We start from the raw sequence: 20,578 nt of genomic DNA on the forward strand, positions 1-20,578 counted from the left end.
AAATGTTGCTCACATCTGTCTCCTGCTGCAGTAACTTCTTCCGCTCTCTTTCCCTTTGAGGAGAAATATCATTTTGGAGAAGCTAATACCAGGAAATCAGGCAGAAAATTCTAGAAAACGTGGTGCATTCATAAAATGGGAGACTCGTCAATACAAAGCAAATGATTGAGAGAGCCTCAACAGAGAATGTGTCCCAGATATCTTGTGGAGCCAACACCCAGACACAAAAGTTCAAGGATGGGCAATATTAATGACCTACAGGGATAAAAGTCAGAATAGAAGTTACCGGCGGAAGTGAAGTATTGGACGGGAGGGGACCCAAGAGAGTCTTCAGGGAGCAAGAAATTTCTAGGCCTTGATGTGGGTTGTGACACAGGTGTATACATATGGAAAAATTCATCAAGTCGCACACCTAAGATCTGTGCATTTTACACACATCATTTTGTGTGTCTCATACCGCAGTAAAAGAAGAGAAGGGGAAGGACGTTGACATTTATTGAATGCTTGCTGTATGCTAGGCACTGGCTGGATCTGCTTTTCTTTTTATTCGCTTAATGAGCACCTAATATGTCCTAGGCATTATCTAGGTTCTGAGGGCCGAGCAGTGCACAAAAAAATTAGAGTTCTCGCCTGCATGATGCTCGCAGCTAATGGGGGAGACACTATCAAATAGTCCCAGTCATAAAAGTGAAGTGAAAACAGTGACAAGTAGTGCAGAAGAAGAGGAGTGTCCTAATCTGGGAAGAGAGTCGGGCTTTTCTGAGGAAATGAAATTGAAACAGTGACCTAAAGGATCAGGAAAAAATAACCAGCAGAGAGGGAAGAAGGGCATTTTATGCAAAGGGACAAGCAGGTGAAAAGGCACTGTGGTCGAAAGAGGCACATTAGGCAGGACAAAGAACGAGGATGAGAAGGGCACAGCTGGTGGAAGAGCGGCGGCCCCAGAACTGCCATCTCACACATGGGGAAACCGAGGTTTGGGGACTTGACATGGTTGCCCCAGGTCACCCAGCAAGTGCAGCTGGGGTTGGAAGCTAGCTTTGTCTGGTTCCCCCTCTGCGTGCCGGGACAGAGTAGGAATGTGAGTGGGAGAGGCTGGGTTCTGACCTACGCCAGGGTGCCAGCTACCCTCATGCTCCCTGCCTCTCAGCTCCACAGGGCCTGCGGATGGGGGTGGCCATGGGTCAGTGCCCCGAAGAACAGTACTGGGATCCCCTACTGAACATCTGCCTCTCCTGCAAACTCATCTGCAGCCATCAGATTCCACGCACCTGTGCAGCATTCTGCAGTGAGTTCTGGGGCCTGAGCCCCATGGGCTGGATCACCCCTTCCTTCCCTGCAGAGATCCCCCTGGCCCATTGCACTTGGGTGCCTGAGAAGGAGGTGGGGGAAGGAGATGTACACTGTGGCACCCCTTTACCCCCGGATCTTTCTGCTCTGGCCACACTGGCCTCCTTGCAGTTTCTTGAACATGCTGTGTTTCTTCCTGCCTCAGGGCCTTGGCACATGTTGTATCTTCTGCTTAGCATGCCTCTCCCTGTTATTCTTCCCTCAGCTCCCTCCTATTCAACCAACCTTCAGGTCTCAGGCCAAATGTCAGAGGTCTTATCTGATGGCCTAATATATTAAATCCCCCTTTGTCATTTTCTGTTCTGACTTGCTTTTGAAGCTTTTTATTACAGGAACTATCACAGAGGATAGCATAATAAATCCCTATCTACCCATCATGAGCTTTATAGATTCTGCCTTTTTATCCCCCAACCATTTTTCTTTTTTGCTCGTGCATTTTAAAGCAAACCCAAGAGCTCATGTAACTTTACCTGTAAATACGAGATCATGAATCCCCAACACATAAAGGCCTTCAAAATATAACCTTAATATCTCGTCACCCACAGCAATAATTCCTTAGCATCATCTGTACTCAGGCTATATCCAAGTTTTTCTGATGGTCTTGAAAAAGATATTCCCCTTGCTATTCTTTTATTTTCAATGCTTGTTTATATTTGAAAGAGAGAGACACAGAGTGCAAGCAGGGGAGGGGCAGAGAGAGAGGGAGACACAGAATCTGAAGCAGGCTCCAGGCTCTGAGCTGTCGGCACAGAGCCCGACGCGGGGCTCGAACCCACCAGCTGTGAGATCGTGACCTGAGCGGAAGTCGGACGCTTAATTGACTGAGCCACCCAGGTGCCCGTGTTTGTTATTCTTTTTCATAACTTGTTTTTCTCCTTGATGGAACTTCTCATGATTTGTGTTACGTTCTTTTCTGTGTATTTGTTTCATGTATACCTCAACCATCAGTCCGCGAACTCCTTTTGAGCCTAGCACCGTGACTGAAACATAGTAAGCGATTCATAAATACGGATTGAGTAGAGCTCGGAGAGGCTGAGTTGCTTGCCCAAGGTCACACAGCATAATAATGGAAAAGTTAGGATTTGAACCAGGACTCTCTGACTCCAAAGCCATGACTCTACACTATTCACGGTTGACTCTTCTATCATTAGGAGGTAGAATATTCATTGTGTCATTCCACGAATATTCATGGAACTCTCTAGCCCCTTGAAAATAGGAAACTGATGTGATCCTTTGAAGGGAGTATCATCTGACGGGAGAAATAACTACAATTCAGGGGAGAAGAGTAAAGTACCATAAAACGCTACAGTTGGGAGAGATGCCCCCCCCCCCAGCTGATGGGTTGGGGGGCAGGGAAGCATTTTTGGAGTAAGCGCACCGGAGATAGATTATTAAGGGTCTGTAGACGCGGCAGTCAGATGCGGGGGGCAGGGCACTCCAGGAAGGACCAGTATGGGCAAAGGCAGGGAGGTAGAAAACACAATAGGAAATATCAAGGTCATAGGGGAAGTTTATGGGGTTGGGCAGTGAGGATTGGTGCTCTGGGGAGCTCGGACAGCACCTGCAACAGCCACGCCGGGGGCCCTGAGGAGGGGAGGGGGTCCACACATAAGACCCCAGGAACACCACTGCCCTCATGTCAACTCTGTCTCATGAGTGGCGGAGCCAGTGGTCCTATGTGACTTAGTGGGACCCCGGGGCAGAGACGGGGCAGGGGGAGGTCACCGGTCCCATCTGAATCTTCCCTGAGATCCCGGGTCGACCGTCTTCCTGGTCTTTTCCTTTCTTCGGTCAAGGACATAAGAGCTGCTGTGTTTGTGCTGCAAAGAGGCACCAATGAATATTCTAGTTAAACCTCCCATTCACCCAAAATTCTTATCACGCATCGGGCACCGCGCCGGGAACTTCAAATCCTCATAGCGACTCTAAGATGTCAATATTATTATTACCTCTGTCCTGGAAGTGAGGAAACTGAGGCATGGAGAGGCTAAGACCCCACAACCTTCAAAGGTAGGGCCAGGGATGCTCTTAACCCTGTCTGACCTTGAAGTCTGTGTTCTTACCCTCTATCTGGCACTGCCTCTGGAATGTGCCCTTAAAGATCTGTGTGAGTCCCATTTGCACATAAATAGAATCTTATTTTAAGACAAGGGAAACTTGCCCTGTGAAAGTATAGATTGCTGTTATGCACTCAAAATTGCTCTCTGAGGGGCGCCTGGGTGGCTCAGTCGGTTAAGCATCCGACTTCAGCTCAGGTCATGATCTCATGGTTTGTGAGTTCGAGTCCCGCATCGGGATCTCTGCTGACAGCTCAGAGCCTGCCTCAGATCCTCTGTCCCCCCACCCATCTCTTCTCTCTCTCTCTCTCTCTCTCTCTCTCTCTCTCTCTCAAAAATAAACATCTTTTAAAAATTCCTCTCTTACAGCAAGTGTGATTAAGCTGTAGTTTGCGTGGCCTCTGCTCCTTGGCACTGACCCCTGTTTAAGCTCTTCGAATTCTCACTCATTACAACAAAAGAAACACTATTAATTTGAGCTTTTCCTTCTCCCTTCCAGCCCCCTCCCTCAACTTGCCAAGGTGGTTTCTGGCCTCTTCCTCCAATCCTTATGTTAAAATGAAAGGTTCCACTTTTATGAAGTTGGGAAAATGCAAGTACACGACTTATGTGATGATGTAACAACCCAGACTTCAATTTTAAAAGACACCTAGAAAATTCTTATGTTTAGAAGCTAAGAAATGCACTTTTTAAGTTGTTGCGGGTTTTTTTTTTAAGTTTTATTTATTTACTTTGAGGACAAGAAAGAGCTGGTGTATGTGTGCACAAGTAGGGGAGGGGCAGAGAGGGAGAGAGAGAGAGAGAGAGAGAGAGAATCCCAAGCAGGCTCAGCACTGTCAGCATGGAGGCCATGGTGGGGCTTGAACTCATGAACTGTGAGATCACGACTGGAGCCGAAATCAAGAGTCAGATGCTTAACTGACTGAGCCACCCAGGTGCCCCAGGAAAGGCACTTTTAAATAATCTATAGGTCAAAGAAGAAATAATAATGAAAAGTAAAAATAGGGTAAAGTAAATATAGGAAAAATACTACGGATCAAAAGTATATATTGTAGCTAAGACAGTATTTATTGGACAATGTATAGCCTTCCACTCACGTATTGGGAAAGGCCTTGCATCACTCTGGAATTTCTTCCGGGGAATTGCATTGTGATTTTTTTTTTCAACTTTTTTTTTTTTTTTATTTATTTTTGGGACAGAGAGAGACAGAGCATGAACGGGGGAGGGGCAGAGAGAGAGGGAGACACAGAATCGGAAACAGGCTCCAGGCTCCGAGCCATCAGCCCAGAGCCTGACGCGGGGCTCGAACTCACGGACCGCGAGATCGTGACCTGGCTGAAGTCGGACGCTTAACCGACTGCGCCACCCAGGCGCCCCGCATTGTGATTTTTATGTTTAATGTTTATTTATATTTTTAATTTTGTTAATGTTTATTTATTTTTCAGAGACAGAGAGACAGAGTGTGAGTGGGGGAGGGGCAGAGAGAGAGGGAGACCCAGAATCCAAAGCAGGCTCCAGGCTCCAAGCTGTCAGCGCAGAGCCTGATGTGGGGCTCGAACTCACAAACCGCAAGATCGTGACCCGAGCTGAAGTCGGACGTTTAACCAACTGAGCTGTCCAGGCAGCCCAATGTTTATTTATTTTTGAGACAGAGAGAGAGAGAGACAGAGTGTGAGAGGGGCAGAGAGAGAGGGAGACACAGAATCGGAAGCAGGCTCCAGGCTCCGAGCTGTCAGCTGTCAGCACAGAGCCCGACGCGGGGCTCGAACCCACAAACCGTGAGATCATGACCTGAGCCGAGGTAGGACGCTCAACCGACTGAGCCACCCAGGCGCCCTGTGATTTTTTTTTTTCAACTGTGAAGCCCTTGGAGGCCAGATTCACGGGTCCCGCAGGTCCCTGTCTCCCAGTAGCACCGCTCATTTCTGTCCCCCAGAGTCACTCAGCTGCCACAAGGAGCAAGGCAGGTACTACGACCAGCTCCTGAGGGACTGCATCAGCTGTGCCTCCATCTGCGGACGTCACCCCAAGCAATGCACGTACTTCTGTGAGAACAAGTTCAGGAGCCACGCGAACCTCCCGCCAGAGCTCAGGAGACAGCGGGCTGGGGAAGCTGGAACCAGGCCAGACGACTTGGGAAGGTACCAGGGAACGGAGCACAGAGGCTCCGAGCCAGTTCCAGGTAAGCCCCCTGAGGCCGGCCTGCACGGTGCCTGAGGGTCAGAGCAGGAAGCAGGGCCCGTGCCAAGCCTCCACGAGGAGGGTCTGCAAAGCAGGAAGCGCAGAGTCAGGGCAAATGGCCAGAAGGCGGGGGAGGGTCATCACAGGACAGAAAAACTTTTAGGCGAAAGATCTAGAAGTCTGTGGGCCAGAAGGAAGGGGGGGTGGGGGAGGGGGAGGGGAGGGGGAAAGACCTGGTCATTGAGAGTCTTATAACGGAGGCTAAATCAGTTCTTAAAACGTGGGCAGCAGCTAACCAGCAGAGCTGACCTTGTGAGCAAGGTCTCTGATTCCAGTTAGACACAGCGGGCACTTCCTAAGAATGAATATCCTAAGAAATATCACAACACAACTTATGCTGGGGGTTGGCCACTTGGGATATGGTGAGAAGGGTCCCTTGAACCGGACATCTACCGCGTGCCAAGCATTGAAAGTGTTTAATGATCCTCCCAGAAAACACCTCTTGGCTTACCCACCCTGCTCGTGGTGTCGGAAAGAATGGGAGGGGGGTGCCACGTGGATCCATAAACACTTGAGATAGTTACGCTGCTCTTGGCCTGTCAGAGGAGAGACAATAGTCCTGAAGGCCCCTGGGGCCCCGACTGGTTTCTTTTCTGTGCTGTGACTTTCCTCACAATGGCATCATTTGTGTGATGCCAGAGCTTAGTGCCAAGACACCAAAGGACAGGTGTCGTGCACCTTGATAATGGAGGTTGCCCAGTTCCATGTTCTACTCGGTTAGACTGTTGTCTTTTACTCTTTTCTGTTCTCCTGTCAGTGAGCTGTTGCTGTGTAACAAGCAGTCCCAAAACTCAGTGCCTTATTATTCTTCTGTATCTGGATTTTGGCTGGGGTCAGCTGTGTTCAGCTGGCTCAGCTAGACGTGGGTCTGCTCCATGGATCTCTCTTCCTATTCCTGGGGCCAGCAGGCTGGCAAGGCGTGTCCTTCTCGTGATGACGGCAGGAGTGCAAGAGGTAGAAATACACCAGGCTTCCAGCTGCCTAGGCTGGGGACACGCATTGTATCATCACTGCTACCTTGTATCACTCAAGTCGCAAAGCCAGTCAGACTCAAGGATGGGGAAAGAGATGCCACCTTTTGGTGGGAGGAGAGACCAAGAATCTGCAGCCACGGTGAGGTTGTGGCTGATTTTAATCTAGCACAGCATCCTTCTCATGAGAACTGCAGATCCGCATGCATAGGATGTGGATACAGAGGGAGCGATGTACGGGACCATGAAACGGGGCTGGGGGGGCACCCCCGTTCCTCCGGTGTCGGTGACCTGTGTGTCTAGCCTGCCGTTGGCGGTGTATTTGGATTCTTCCAGCCAGACCCAGAACTTTCCCACCTCTGATGCACTAGAGTCCCCTTCAGATCAATCTCACCCATTTCACGCATCAAGAAATGGAGTCTCAGAGTTTAGGGTTACCTGCTGCGACTTGTGCGATGAGTTCATGAGCAAAGCTGAGCTGAGATCGAGGCCAAGTCCGGGGGTCCCAAAGTATATCCCCTCTGCTGGAGCCAAACTCCCAGAGCGGCATGCACGGGGTTATCACTTCCTGAGGGTAACCCGTTGTCCGTGGGACACGATTAGCTATTCCTGTCTGTGATGACCCATCGCAAGCCCCATCCCTACAGGGCACCGGGTAGAATCTGGGAGCCTCATCTGGGCTCCAGGAATAGATCCCCCAGGACGTGTGGATGGGGATGTGTAAGGACATGGTGGGGGGCGAGTCATACCTGACCCTGCAGCATTAGCGGCCCCATGCATACCACAGCCAGGGGACACCACGCGTCCTCCCAGGGACTCGGGGAGTTAAAGACTGTCTTGTTGTGCCCTGCCCCAGGCCCGAGTCTCTCCAGAGGCCTGGGGTTTATGTCCCTTCTGCTCTCTCCTCTGACACCTGGGTGTGCTGGTGGGGCAGGAGCTGGGCTTGGCATGGATTGTAAACCCGGGAGGACCAGGTGTGGACCTGTTCGAGGGCGTGGACTACAGGATGTCACGTGACCAAGCCTGCCTCTGGCTGCAGCCAGTGGTGGAGCTGATGTGATCCCGTCCCCTGTGGGCTCCACAAATCCGGCCACCCACCCCACTCACTCCCACCCCCGCCAGGCCCCACCTCAACCCTACTCGGGGTCTCTCACGGGTCCCTCCCAGGTTGTCATTCCTTCATGTGACATGAGGTGTCTCGAGCACGACAAATCCTGTCCCCGGCCCCACAGAAGTCACAATCTAACGGGAGAGTCAGACATAGACAAGACTCACACAAATGGCAAATTAATCGCGGTGCATGGTGGCAACGTAACCCAGCCAGGGATGCGATGGGGGGCAGGGCAGCCTTCTCTGGGGGGAGGGGGCTTGGGGCAGACTGGAGTGATGGGGGGTGGGGCTGCGGAGCCAGACCCTGGTTCCATCCTTCGCTGTGTGACCGTGAGCAAGTTCCTTCACCTCTCTGAGCCTTGGTTCTGTGAGAATGGGGTCACACACCTTCGTGGGGCTGTTGTGCAGAGTACAGGAGAACGCTCACTGGGGTCAGTGATGCCCGCCGTGCGTACATAACCGCTCGTTTAAAAAGAAAAGGTGGGCTTAAGAGACAAGGTGGAGGAAGTCTGCTCCAGGCAGGGGGAACAGCACGTGCAAGTGTTGTGAGGAGTAAAGTGGCTGTGACATGAGGGGCTGAGGGGAGCTTTGGGCCAGAGGGGGAGCCCGAGGAGGGGCGGAGGGCTGAAGCCGGGACAGCAGAGCACGCTAGGGGGCGGACAGGGCCCGGAGAGGGAGCAGGGCCCATGACAGAGGGCCCTATCTGCCAGGCTGGGGAGACAGACGTGCTCCTGGGGGCAGGGAAGTCGTGGGAGAGGTGGGGACTGGATGGCGGGGGGTCTTGAAGGGTAGACGCTGGCAAAGGCAGCAGGGGCCGTGAGAGCCTCTTTCTAGCAACAACGAAGGCCACAGATGACAAGGACTTGGATGGTCCTTGAGAGGCGGCGCATTGGCACGGGATCGGTGGGACGGAAGGGCCCAGTTCATGAGATCGAGCCCCACATCAGACTCTGCACTGACAGCATGGAGCCTACTTGAGATTCTCTATCTCTGCCCCTCCCCTACTCATGTGCAAGCTCTCTCATTCTCTCTCCCTCTCTGCCCCTCCCCTACTCATGTGCACGCTCGCTCTCTCTCTCAAAATAAAAAAAATAAACATTTTTTTAAAAATGTAGGGGCACCTGGGAGGCTTAGTTAAGCCCCCAATTTCAGCTTAAGTCATGATCTCACAGTTTGTGGGTTTGAGCCCCGTGTCGGGCTCTGTGCTGACAGTTCAGAGCCTGGAGCCTGCTTGGGATTCTGTGTCTCCCTCTCTCTCTACCCCTCTCCCACTTGCTCTCTCTCTCTCTCAAAAATAAAAATAAAAAAAAAAAAGTGCATCAAACAAAGCACATAGGGCTACAAAGAAACCAATGACGTTGAGATAGTATCAATATAGTATCTCAAAATATTAAATCAAATTAAACATTAAATCAGAGTATTACCAGAGTATGGCACAAATTGCAACCTCAGAACGAATCTGCGTGTTTCTCTATCAATGCATTAAATGGCAAGACGGGGCGGTGGGCTGGGTGACGACAGGTGATTTCAAACTGCTAGGAAGCAGACAACATCGCAGGCTGCCCAGACCCACTGAGGCAGGATACGGAGACACCTGGGGCTCTGCTATTGACCAAGCCACAGTCCGCTGCTTGTACAACTCGGGGCCAGCCTCTACAGAGGGTGGAAGCGAAAGCCAAATCTCAGTTGGCCATCAGTGAAATAAAAGATGCGTCTTTCTTATCCGAGCCTGCGGAGCCCCCAGACCCTATCCCTGGGCCCCCTGGGCCCCACGTTAGGAGCTCCGGGTGGTGTTGGGAGCAGGGCTCCCAGCGAGCCTGCCGGCACCTGGATTCCAGCCCATGCTCTGGGTGAGCCAGGGAAGCTTCTGGACGGCTTGCGCCTGACTGTCCCCACCTGTAGTGATCATGACAGCACACAGGGCTCTCGTGAGGCCTAACTGCCTCTGAGACTTGGGGGCACGGGGCCGCGCCTGGCACTTCGGGGACGTCGCTGGGTGGGACGAGCAGAATGTGGGTCCTTTCCCGGGCTGGCGGTGTCAGCGTCCTGCGGCTGCCGTAGCACCATGCCACAAACGGCGGGGCTTAACGCAGATGTCCTTCTGGCCGTCCTGGAGGCTGGAGGGCTGAGATCGAGGTCTCTGCAGCTGTGCTCCCTCCTACGGCTCTGGGGGAGGATCTTTCCTCGCCCCGTCCAGCTGCTGGTGGCTCCGGGCCTTGGTGTGTGGTGGCCCCCATCTTCCTGTGGCTCCACTCTGTGTCTTCTCTCTTTCTAAGGACACTTGTCATTGAATTTAGGGCCCAGCCTGATCCACACTCTCTCTTCTTGAGATCCTTAACTTAATCACACTCACAAAGGCTCTTTTTTTCCAAATAAGGTCACAGTTGCAGGTTACGAGGGGGCGTCTCTTTGAGGGGATGGAACCAGGGTCGGCGGGGAGGAAACCAGAGGGACCCCAGAGCTCTGAGTTGGGTTCCCCCCATGGGCAGGTGATGCCAGCCTTGGAGGCAGCCAGGACCCCTCACATGGGTCCAGAGCTCTGGGGAGCATCTCACTGGAGAACTTGGATTTCATGGGCCTGTGGGGTGGCAGTTTTGGTACCAAGAGTGGAAAAGATTCCCTGGGGACCCAGGAGGTGCGAGGAGAAAAGGGCTGAGAAGGAAGCCGTCATGGGAGAGGGGTCTGCCTCTGAGGGGTCAGTAGAATGTCCCCCAGACACCCTGCAAAGGAGCAGTTGGGGAGGTCAGAGCAGAGCCCAGAGGACCGTATGTCCACAAAGGCAAACAAGGAGGAAGGTTCTGGAAGGAGTAGGTCACACCGCAGAGAAGTTTGCAAATGTCCACCAGTTCTGGCCACAGTGAGGTCAGAGGACCCTCTGAAGGGCCACTTTCAGGCGTCCCTGGGTGGAGGCGGTCCCGACCTGAGGAAATGGTGGGGGGCGAGGCAGGGAGCCCCTCTCTTACCGTCCATGAGGCCTTTTCCTCTCCCTTTCCGGGCTCAGTCCGATCCCTTATCAGGCCTTCAACATCCCCCCTCAGTCCGTTTCAACCTCATTCCACCAGATGGGAATGCGCAGGGGCAGGGTGGGGGACACAGGGGCACAGACTGCCCGCCAGGGCCCCGCGTGTTCACTGAGCAGCTTAGGAAGCCGGGCCTGGAGCTCACAGCCCCACCGTGACGATCACAGGCGGGGGCGCCGAGGCTGGAGGAGGTGAGGGCGCGTGGGAGCCGGGCGTCCGCAGTGTCCAGGGTGGGGGGCAGCGCCGAGCTGTGGGGCACACGCACCCCACGGAGAAAAGGCCCAAGGCGGTCAGAGCTGGAGCGCCGGCTCGGCAAACGGGAAGCACGACAGGTCTTTAAGGAAAAGAGACACAGGGACTCATGCATTTGCAGGTCACGTGTGCAGGGTGGGGAACAGCCGTTTTCTCACTGGGGGTCACAGCCATAGAAGGATTTGGGGGTCGGGGAGAACGCCACTTTTGTCCCAGGAATCGCTCAGGGTTTCCTTTGGTTTGGGAACTACAGCTCCACAGGGTGGCCCTGGGGGTTGGTCTTACGCTTGGCTTTTCGTTTGTTCCCTCAGGGGACGCAGTGCAGCCCCACCCCACCGTGACAGGCCCTACATGCCCCTCTCCCCAGGGCCGAAGCTGAGGTCCTCACAAAAACCCTCTTGATAAAACACGGGGGCAGAAGCCAGAGAAGAGAGCGTGGACCAGTGACCTAGACGTGAAGGCACGGAGAGGACCGTGGGGAAATCGGGCAGGAGCGGGAGTGAGAGCCCGGGGGGCAGGAGGCTTCCTTCGTCAGTTGGAGCAGGTTGAGCAAGTGGAAAGGCCGATGGGCCTGATGCAGGGCTGGGGAGAGGGGCTGCGCAGGAGCAGTGGCCGAGTCTGTGTAGGAGCCCTTCCCCCAGCAGGATGGAGGGTCACTCTCAGAGGGGGTGGCCCCAGAAAGAATGGGGACTCGGGGATCCCAGGCCCTGATGAGGGGGTGTGAGGAATGGGGGGGATGTGGTATTCTGGAAACAGAGCCCCCCATCCTTTCCCAAATTGTCTCCCAAAATGGCAGCCAAGTGTCTCTCTCTCTCTCTCACACACACACACACACACACACTCACACACACACACAATAGGGGGGCCTTCCGTGGGCATTTGCAGGCCCCCAATAGCCTAATAGTGAGGCTCACACTCACTGCAGGAAACCCCTTCTCAAGGCAAACTTTGGACCAAGTGTCACCGGCATGTGCAGAGGGAAGGAGGGACAAACAGAGTGTCCGGGATGCTGAGCTGGCCATCCGCGTGGCCGCAGCCCACAAGGTGTGCCCAGAGTCTTCCCAGAGGGAGGAGGGACAGAAATCCCCACGTGTCTGGCATCCTGCAATTGCCGCCCCAAACCCACTCCTCCCCTATGGACAAACTGCCCTGCCAGCTGAGTGAGCTGTGGCAGCATGGGGACACCTGGTGACTTTTGCTGGACCGGTCCTCCCAGGCCCAGCTGCCTCGTATGTATTTACTTGTATTACGTCATGGATGCCAAACAATGCTGATCGGTATGTCATTCCCCATTTTACAGATGAGGAAACTGAGGCCTGAGGAAGCAGAGTAAAATGTCCAAAGCCACATTCGCCTCAAGCAGTTGTGGCTGCAGGGCCCAGGCTTAAAATCATGCCTTCCTGCCCTCAGCTACATCCGGCTGAGGCAGTGGCGTCTGGATTCTTGCACAGCCCTTGCCAGGGCCACAAAGGCCCCTTTGCTCTACCTCTAAGTGACAAGTTATCATGTTAAGGTCCCTTAACTCTGTCCCTAACAGACAAGTTATAATGTTGACCGGCTGGCCAGCCTCAACCTGAGCTCGGGACAGCAGCAGTCTGGGGGAAATTCTATTTTTAGATAAGACAGGGCTTTGAAGACAGTAAAACGAAACAAAACAAAAACAAAACCCAGCTTGCAAATAAACTGTCCTTGGGCTAGGGCCAGCCTAGCTCCCAAGCAGCCAGAGTGGTGCCTCCTGGTGGCGGTTTCTGGGAACTGCACCTCCAGGGGCTGTATCCCCAGGGCTCGATTTTCAGACAAGGACAGAGAATGCATCCCTTTTTCTCACAAAAACTTTTGATTGTGTCCCTTTGCTGCTGGGGGGGGTGGTGGGCAGACAGAGAAGCACGGGGCAAGGCCTCTCTGTCTTGCAGGGTCCCGGTCACTGAGGGCTGACAGAAGGCCACTTCTGAGGTCGTGGACCCAAGTGATCTTGGAGACTGAACGAAGAGCAGAGAAGTGCACACTCCCCACCTCCAGCCCCCAGGAGAGTCTGGGCGCTCACCGCTGCCAGACCTAGTGCAGGGCCCACTCGGGTGGCACACAAAGCAGCGGGGACAGCTTTCCCATTAGCAGCCCCGCCAGCTGCTGGAACTCTATGACTTCCCTGTCCTCCTGGTGCGCCTTGTACACGGTTCTTTGGACACGCGGACCACTAGAGCAGCTTCGAGCTGTTTTGTGTTTTGAATAGACGGCACACACAAATCACCTGAGAGAAAAGGAAGAAGGTGTGGGGGAAGTCTTCAAGGTGTGGGGAGAGACACAGAGAGAGAGAGACAGAACACGAGCAGGCGAGGGGCAGAGGGAGAGGGAGACACAGAATATGAAGCAGGCTCCAGGCTCCCAGCTCTCAGCACAGAGCCAGACGCGGGCCTTGAACTTACCAACCGCGAGACCATGACCTGAGCTGAAGTGGGACACTTAACAGACTGAGCCACCCAGGCGCCCCGGGGACATCTGTACTTTTAACCTGCCCTCCTCGTCCTGGTCCAGGAACTCTGCAGAGCATGTACTAGGGGCAATCACCAGGCAGGAACTAGGTCCACTGGCCGCAGGAAGCAGCAGATCGCTGGTCTGGGCAGAGGGACGAGGAGCAGCTGGGACCAGCCCTTCAGGAGCACTGTCACCGTTTGGTTGTTTACTGCAGCACCCAAAAGCCACTGAAAACGTAGTGGCCTCCAAAGAACCGCTTTATCATCTTGTGTGGTTCCGTGGGTTACTGGGCTCAGCTGGGCAGGTCTGGTGTCTGCTTGGGGTCTCCTTGTAGCCACAGGCAGGTGGCGCTGGGCTCTGAATCTGGGACGGCCGGGCCTCGCTCCTCCCCGCGGTCCCCTCTTCCCGTGACTTCTCCAAGGGGCGCCTCCACGTGGCCCCTCCAGCTGACCTTCTCGAGGGGTGGCTCAGCGCTCCCAAGAGAGCAGAAGCAGGGGCTGCGGGCCTTCGGAGGGCGCAGAGCGGGGCTGGCGCCGATGGCCTCTGCCGTCTGAGGTTTCAGGGAGGCCCAGCCCGGCCCTGATTTGAAGGGCAGGCTGTGGGGAGGTGGTTCTCTGGGGACCATCTGTGTGCACTTGCTGCCAGGTCTGGGTGTTAGAATTTGTGCTGAGAACATCTGAAATACGCAGATGTTTGGACTCCCTCCTTGAACCTACATGGCGGTGCATCTGTGCTTAGCAATCTGGTAGCCGGGCACCCGTCCCTGATGCGGAGGCTGCCGGCCTCTCCCCTGCTAAGCCAGCTGTACGAGGTCATCTTACTCCAGAGGCGAGCAGGAGTAGATAGGCAGACGGAAAGACCTGGGGGTTGGGACGTGTGGATGGCCGGCCTGTTCTGCCCGAGGCCCTGTGACCTCCCTTGGTTCCTCTTTCCTCTTCGGGCCTCAGTCTCCAGATCTGTAGCACTGGCACACGGTGAGCCGCACTGGGGGTTCTCTGCATCCCCCTCCTCCGTGGCTTCTCTGAGCTCTGGGCAGGGGACAGAAGGCCAGCACCGCCCACCCAGAGCTCCCATTCTCCCTCTGTAAATGTCAGGTGGCACCTGCCAGCTGTTACTGTATAAAAATCGTGACTCTGAGGAGCGTGTGCAAGGAAGAGGGCAGTGCCCTTCCCGCTGCCTGTGTGTGGCCAGCCCGGAGCACTGGCCTGGAGCCCGTCAGACCCGCCCCCAGTAGCAGCTGCGACTGTGGACAGTGTGACTTTGAATCTCAGTTTTGTCACCTGCAAAGTGGGGTGTAAAACGGTGCAGTCACGGTGGAAAACGTCCGGTTTTCCTCAAAAAGTTAAACGTAGAGTTACCCTCTGACCCAGAAATTCCATGCCTAGGTGTATACACCCCAGAAAACTGAAAACGTGCGTCCAGACCCACACTTGGGCACAAATGTTCACAGCAGCATTATTCGCAACAGCAAAAGGTGATAACGACCCAAAGGCCCATCGGCAGCTGGACGGATAACCAAACTGTGGGGTGACGATACAATGGAACATTATTCAGCCACAGAAGGGAGGGAAGTCCCAACACACATGACAATGACGATCGGCCTTGAAAACACGCTCAGCGAGAGAAGCCAGACGCAACGGGCCACACATTGTGTGATTCCATTCGTATGAAGTGTCCAGAATAGACACATCCGCAGAGTCGGAGTGTAGCTTAGTGGTGCCAGGGGCTGGGGCAAGGGAGGTGGGGGGTGACTGCTAGGGAGTACGCGGGTGACAGAAATGTCTTCAGATCAGACAGTGGTGATGGTGGCATGACCTTGTGAATATACTAAAACCCACAGTTGCCCGCTTTAGAATGGTGAATTTGATGGCATATGAGTTATATCTCAATATCCAAAGGTGGGGTGATCAGTCCTCGTTCAGATTACGGAGACACTGCCCGAAGCACCTGCATATGGTAAGGGCTCGGTGGGGGGCCCACACCATGCGTATATTACACACACACATACTGACTCTGGCTCATCTGTCCTTTTCTACCTGGGGCCTACGGAGCACCCCAATTCCAGGAGCCAGGAGAAATTTCAAGGGGAGAGCTTCGGCTCAGGGCTGCCTTCCTCTGGCACCCAAACCAGAGGCTCAAGGCCCTGGGAAGAAAAGTGACCACCCCAGCTCCCCAGGAGTCTCCTGGTTTGCTAGCCCCGATTCATCAGCAACTGCGCCCGGCTCACTCTCAAAGTATGCTTCCCCAGGACGGCCCCCTCTTACAGGAGGGCCCAGGTCAAGACAGAGACATCTTCCGGGGACTATAGTCTGTCCATTTTTCCATCCACCGCTGGTAGTGTCCCGATCCACATCCTGTAGCAAGAGCAGGCGTAAAAAGGGCGAGCTCCAGAGGTGTCCAGCTCTGAGGTCTTGGAAGAAGTTGCCACCAGCCTGGGGAGGAGGGGGGCTGATTTCTTCCGGAGTCCAGAAAAGGGTCCACACGAGCCAAGCTTCAGGGTGAGGAAGGGAACCAGCTTCTCCAGGAGCCAGACAGGTCCACAACACGCCAAGGGCCGGGGGCCGGGGGCTCGGCTCTCCAAGGGGGCACGGGGATGGCCACGTGGCTTGCTTGGGTCTAATGAGGGAAAAGAAAGATGGTAGGACAAGGGGGATGCTAGCCCGAGGAGGGGACACTTCAGGGAAGGGCCCTGGGCGGTGAAGGGCCCCTCCTGATCTCGGTGCCTCATGGCTGTCTTGCAACCCCCCCGGCCCCAGGGCTGAAGCTGAGCGCCGACCAGCTGGCCCTGGTCTACAGCACACTGGGGCTCTGCCTCTGTGCCATCATCTGCTGCTTCCTCCTGGCCGTGGCCTGCTTCCTCAAGAGGAGAGGGGACCAGTTCTCCTGCCAGCCCTCACCGGCACCGTGTCAGACCCAGGCCAAGTCCTCCAAGGGTGAGTGTGAAACGGGCACTCGCACTGCATGTGGGGCCAGCTGCGGGAGGTCCCTCTGTCCCCGCACTGGCCCTGCTTCCGAACGGGAAGCATCTTTTCGGTCTTGGTGAAATCAGGTTCCACATGGAGACAACAGATGGGGCGCCCAAGGAAGGGTGGGGGTGCGGCGATGGCCATCGGGTTGGCAGGGGCGCAGGGCTTCCAGGGCGCTCCCCGAGGCGTTCCTACACAGGCTTCCCCAAGCAGAAGGGGAGCTGGTGCCGGGAGAGGGGGGCTGCCTCTGCGGCGGGGGGCGGGGGAACCCGACCGCCCCGCCGCGTGTCCCCTCCGTCCGTGCAGGGCGGTAGAGAAGGGGTCAGGGCCAAGGCCAACGCCATCGCCCTCTCACCTTCCCTCAGATCACTGGATGGAAGCTGGAAGCGCGGAGGGCGCGTTGCCAGAGCCGGTGGAGACGTGCAGCTTCTGCTTCCCGGAGCGCAGGCAGCCCACCCAGGAGAGCGCGGGCGGGCCCGGGACCCCCGGCGCCGCGCGCTCTGGGAGGTGGGGGCGCCTCGGCCGGACCGCGATCGGACAGCCGTGCGCGCGCGCCCCGCAAGGCGGCCTTGAGGTCCTGTGCGCTCCTGCGGAGGAGGGAGGCCCGACCTCGTGAAATGGGGGCAGGGTGAGACCGGGAGAGAGATGGGGGTAGGGGAGAGAGGCGGAGGAGGGGGGGGAGACAGGTGGAGGAAGGGGCAGAGAGGTGAAGGCACGGGAAGGGAGGCGGAGGAGGGGGGAGAGGTGGGGAGGAGAGAAGACAAAGGGGGAGAAAAGAGCTGGAGGGAGGGAGGTGCGAGGGAGGGAGGCCTGTCACCAACTTTATCCACGTCTCCACTGTAGGTCGCCATCACCTAAACACCTGCAGTGAAGTCATACCTACCTGCTGGCCACAACCCCCAAGAGCCCTTCTTTAGAAATAAAACCCTCCCCGGCTGCCCGCTCCTCCCTTTCTCTGGTTTTCGTCGTGTCTCCCCCGTGATGACTCTGGACGTCCCACCCTTCCCGCTGCCACCACAAGGGGTCCGCCTGGTTTCTGAGGCCCTGCAAGCTGATGGTCCCACCAGGCTCACGACCGAGCTCGTTGACCTGTGCTGGGTGGGAAGCGGGTGTGGGGGGGGTGGGTACACGCTGGGACTGTGTTGTGCCTTTTCGTTCAAGAGGGGAAGCCAGAGAGAGGGGAACGCTAAATGGCCTGCAGGAGGCGTGCCTCCCACCAGAGGCCTGGGCTCTTTACATTTGTTTTATTAAACAAATTCCCCACCACCGTGCCTCCTTAGGCACAGCAAAGCACAGTGCAGTGTGTGTGTGTGTGTGTGTGTGTGTGTGTGTGTGTGTGTGGTGGGGAAGGCACAGGCTGAGCCCAGTGCCAAGCTGCTCTGAAAGCCCCAGGCTAATTGCCCAGACGTCAGCAGGAGCGTTCTCGTTGGCACCCACCTTTGGCCCCATCTGGCCACCAAGCTGCACTGTTCGTGGCTTAATATTCTTCTTTACATCAACTCACCTTTTCTTCTAGACCGGCTCTGACCTCACGCTGCATTTCCTGCATTCTGACTGATAATAAGCAATAATACCTGAACATCCACAAGTGTTAGATGTTACCTAGAAGTAAAACCTTGGATCTCGAGGAAATTCTGCCAGGGTCCCACAAGACGAGCAAACATGTCTAATAAATTTTAACCTGATAAACGAGCGCCGTCTTGCCTTACGGGTAGCACGTGATGCTGAACGTCACATGATCACACCTGAGCCAACGGTTCTTGGAATTCGCCCTGATATGCAAATGCTTTGGGTACACGCGTGTTTCCGGAATGAGTTATGCTCGCAAACCAAGGTTTTACTGTATTTTATATGTTGAGTAGCATCGAAACCCGCATTTTAGTCGCCCTTAAAAGGCATAACTGTTCTTAGAAGCATTTACCCAGTAAGACAAATACATGGTTCTGTAAATCAAAGTAATTCATCCTGTGCCACCCCAAATTACCTGGCACAACTGTGAGGTTCACATAACACGCTTTGGGAGGTGTAGACGGGAAGCCTGATGCTTCCCCCAATGCGCTACAGGCCGTATCCGCTTCCCAGGGCTCTTCGAACAAAGTAGGACGCGCTGGGTGGTGTCCCCCACTTCTTGAGGTGTGACATCTGCCGTCAAGGTGTCTGCTTCCTTCTGAGAGTCCTCCGGAGGCCCGTGAGGGAAGGGCCCTCTGTTCGGCCCGCGCTCCCCCATGTGTGTCTGTGTCCACATTCTTTCCTTTTTATGAGGACACCAGTCCTACGGGATCGGGACCCGCCCTCACGTCTCATTCAACTTGATCACCTCTGTTAAGACCCTAGCTCCAAACAAGGTCACATTCTGGGGACCTGGGGTTTAGGGCTTCAACACATGAATTTGGGGGACACAATTCAGCCCATCACCCAGGCCCTCCCCAAATCCACCTCTGCTTCATATCCCTTGACAGGCAAGTTGACTTCTAATTTTTTTAAGACATTCTTAAAAAATTAAAAATTTTAATTTTTAACAATTTAACGTTTTAAATTTTAACTTAAAATTTAATTTAATGTTTAATGTTTAATTGTTTTAATGTTTATTTATTTTTGAGAGAGAGAGAGAGAGCATGAGCGGGGGAGGGACAGAGAGAGAGGGAGACCCAGAATCCGAACAGGCTCCAGGCTCTGAGCTGTCAGCACAGAACCCAACCTGGGGCTCAAACCCACAAACCGTGGGATCATGACCTGAGCTGAAGTCGGACAGTTCACCGTCTGAGCCACCCAGGTGCCCGTGTTCGATCAACTCTTCAAACACCACTATTTTTGCTTTAGAAAGCTTTCAGAGTGATTAAAAAGAAGAAAAACGAGGGACATCTGGGTGGCTCAGTCTTCCGACTTGGCTCAGCTCATGATTTCATGGTTTGTGAGTCTGAGCCCTGAATTGGGTTCTCTGCTGTCAGGGCAGGGCCCACGTTGGGTCCTCTGTCCCCCTGTCTCTCTGTGCCCTTCTCCTGCTCGCATGCTCTCTGTCTCTCTCTCTCTCTCTCTCTCTCTCTGTCTCTCTGTCTGTCTCTAAAAAGTAAACGTTTTCTACAAATAAGAAAAACAATGCCCTTTATATTTACCTTACTCTCTGGAAATCCTCACTGTTTGGTGTAGATCCAAGTCTGTTAACACGTTCCTTCGTCTGAAGAACTTCCTTCTGCAGGAGATGAATTCTCTCCATCTGTGTCTGTTTGAATAAGTCTTTATCTCTCTTGCGTTTGTGAAAGATGTTTTTCTCCTGGGTATGGACTTCGGGGTTGCCAGTTCTTTCCTTGGAGTATTTTAAAGACATTATTATCCCTGGTTGGCATAGTTTCTGACAAGACATCTGCTTGGATTCCTATCTCTGTTCCTCTGTAAGCTGTGTCCTCAATTTTCTCTTTCTCCTACCTTTGTAGCAGTTAGAGTATGTTGTGTCTAGGAGGGGTTTTTTTGGGGGGAGGGGGTAGGTTTTTCACTTATCCTGCTTGGGGTTCTCTGAGATTTCTTGATCTGTAGTTTGATGTCTTTCATTATGAGGAGATATATATAGATATAGACATAGACATAGACATAGACAGATATAGATATTACACATATCTATCTATCTATATCTATGTCTATGTCTATGTCTATATCTATATGCCATTCATTATCTCTTCCAGCTGTTTGATATCATCACAGCTCTGGTGCCCTATTGTTTTGTGTTTTTTTTTTTTTCTTTCCATTCTTTCTTCTCTTTGTGTTTCAGTTTTGGTCGTTTCTATTGACCTTCAAGCTCACTGCTTCTTCCCTCAGCTGTGTTGAGCTTACTGACGAGCCTTCGTCTGATGTATGTGGGTTTGTCTTCCGGTTTCCATGGGACTCTTCCTCATAGTCTCCGACTCCCTGCTGAAGTTCCCCCATCTCTTCAGGCATGTATTCTACATCTTCCATGGGAGGCTTCAACTTATGAATCTTTTAATTATTTAAAAATTCCGGCCTAATACTGTCAACACCTAGATCACCTGAGTCTGGCTCTGTGGAGTGATCTGTTTCTGGGCAGTGGGTTGTTTTTACCTGCTGTCTGGCGTGTCTTGTAATATTTTTAATGAACTCCAGATCTGTGCAGGGCGGTGGGCAGACTG

The 20,578-nt window shown here is 53.9% G+C and overlaps 1 protein-coding gene across 1 annotated transcript in view; it reads left to right on the plus strand.

Moving 5' to 3' along the window:
- Window positions 1–18,128, plus strand: part of TNFRSF13B (TNF receptor superfamily member 13B) — a 36,857-nt gene extending 18,729 nt beyond the window's left edge. The window contains exons 2-6 of the mRNA XM_007092297.3: window positions 1,151–1,288; window positions 5,344–5,589; window positions 16,230–16,406; window positions 16,805–17,067; window positions 17,283–18,128. Coding sequence (XP_007092359.1) covers window positions 1,151–1,288; window positions 5,344–5,589; window positions 16,230–16,406; window positions 16,805–17,055 — 812 coding nt within the window. The 3' untranslated portion in view covers window positions 17,056–17,067; window positions 17,283–18,128. The remainder of the gene's footprint in view (window positions 1–1,150; window positions 1,289–5,343; window positions 5,590–16,229; window positions 16,407–16,804; window positions 17,068–17,282) is intronic.
- Window positions 18,129–20,578: the final 2,450 nt, after the last annotated feature.

Source organism: Panthera tigris, chromosome E1 (assembly GCF_018350195.1).
Source record: "Panthera tigris isolate Pti1 chromosome E1, P.tigris_Pti1_mat1.1, whole genome shotgun sequence".
In the NCBI taxonomy this organism is placed as follows: Eukaryota; Metazoa; Chordata; class Mammalia; order Carnivora; family Felidae; genus Panthera; species Panthera tigris.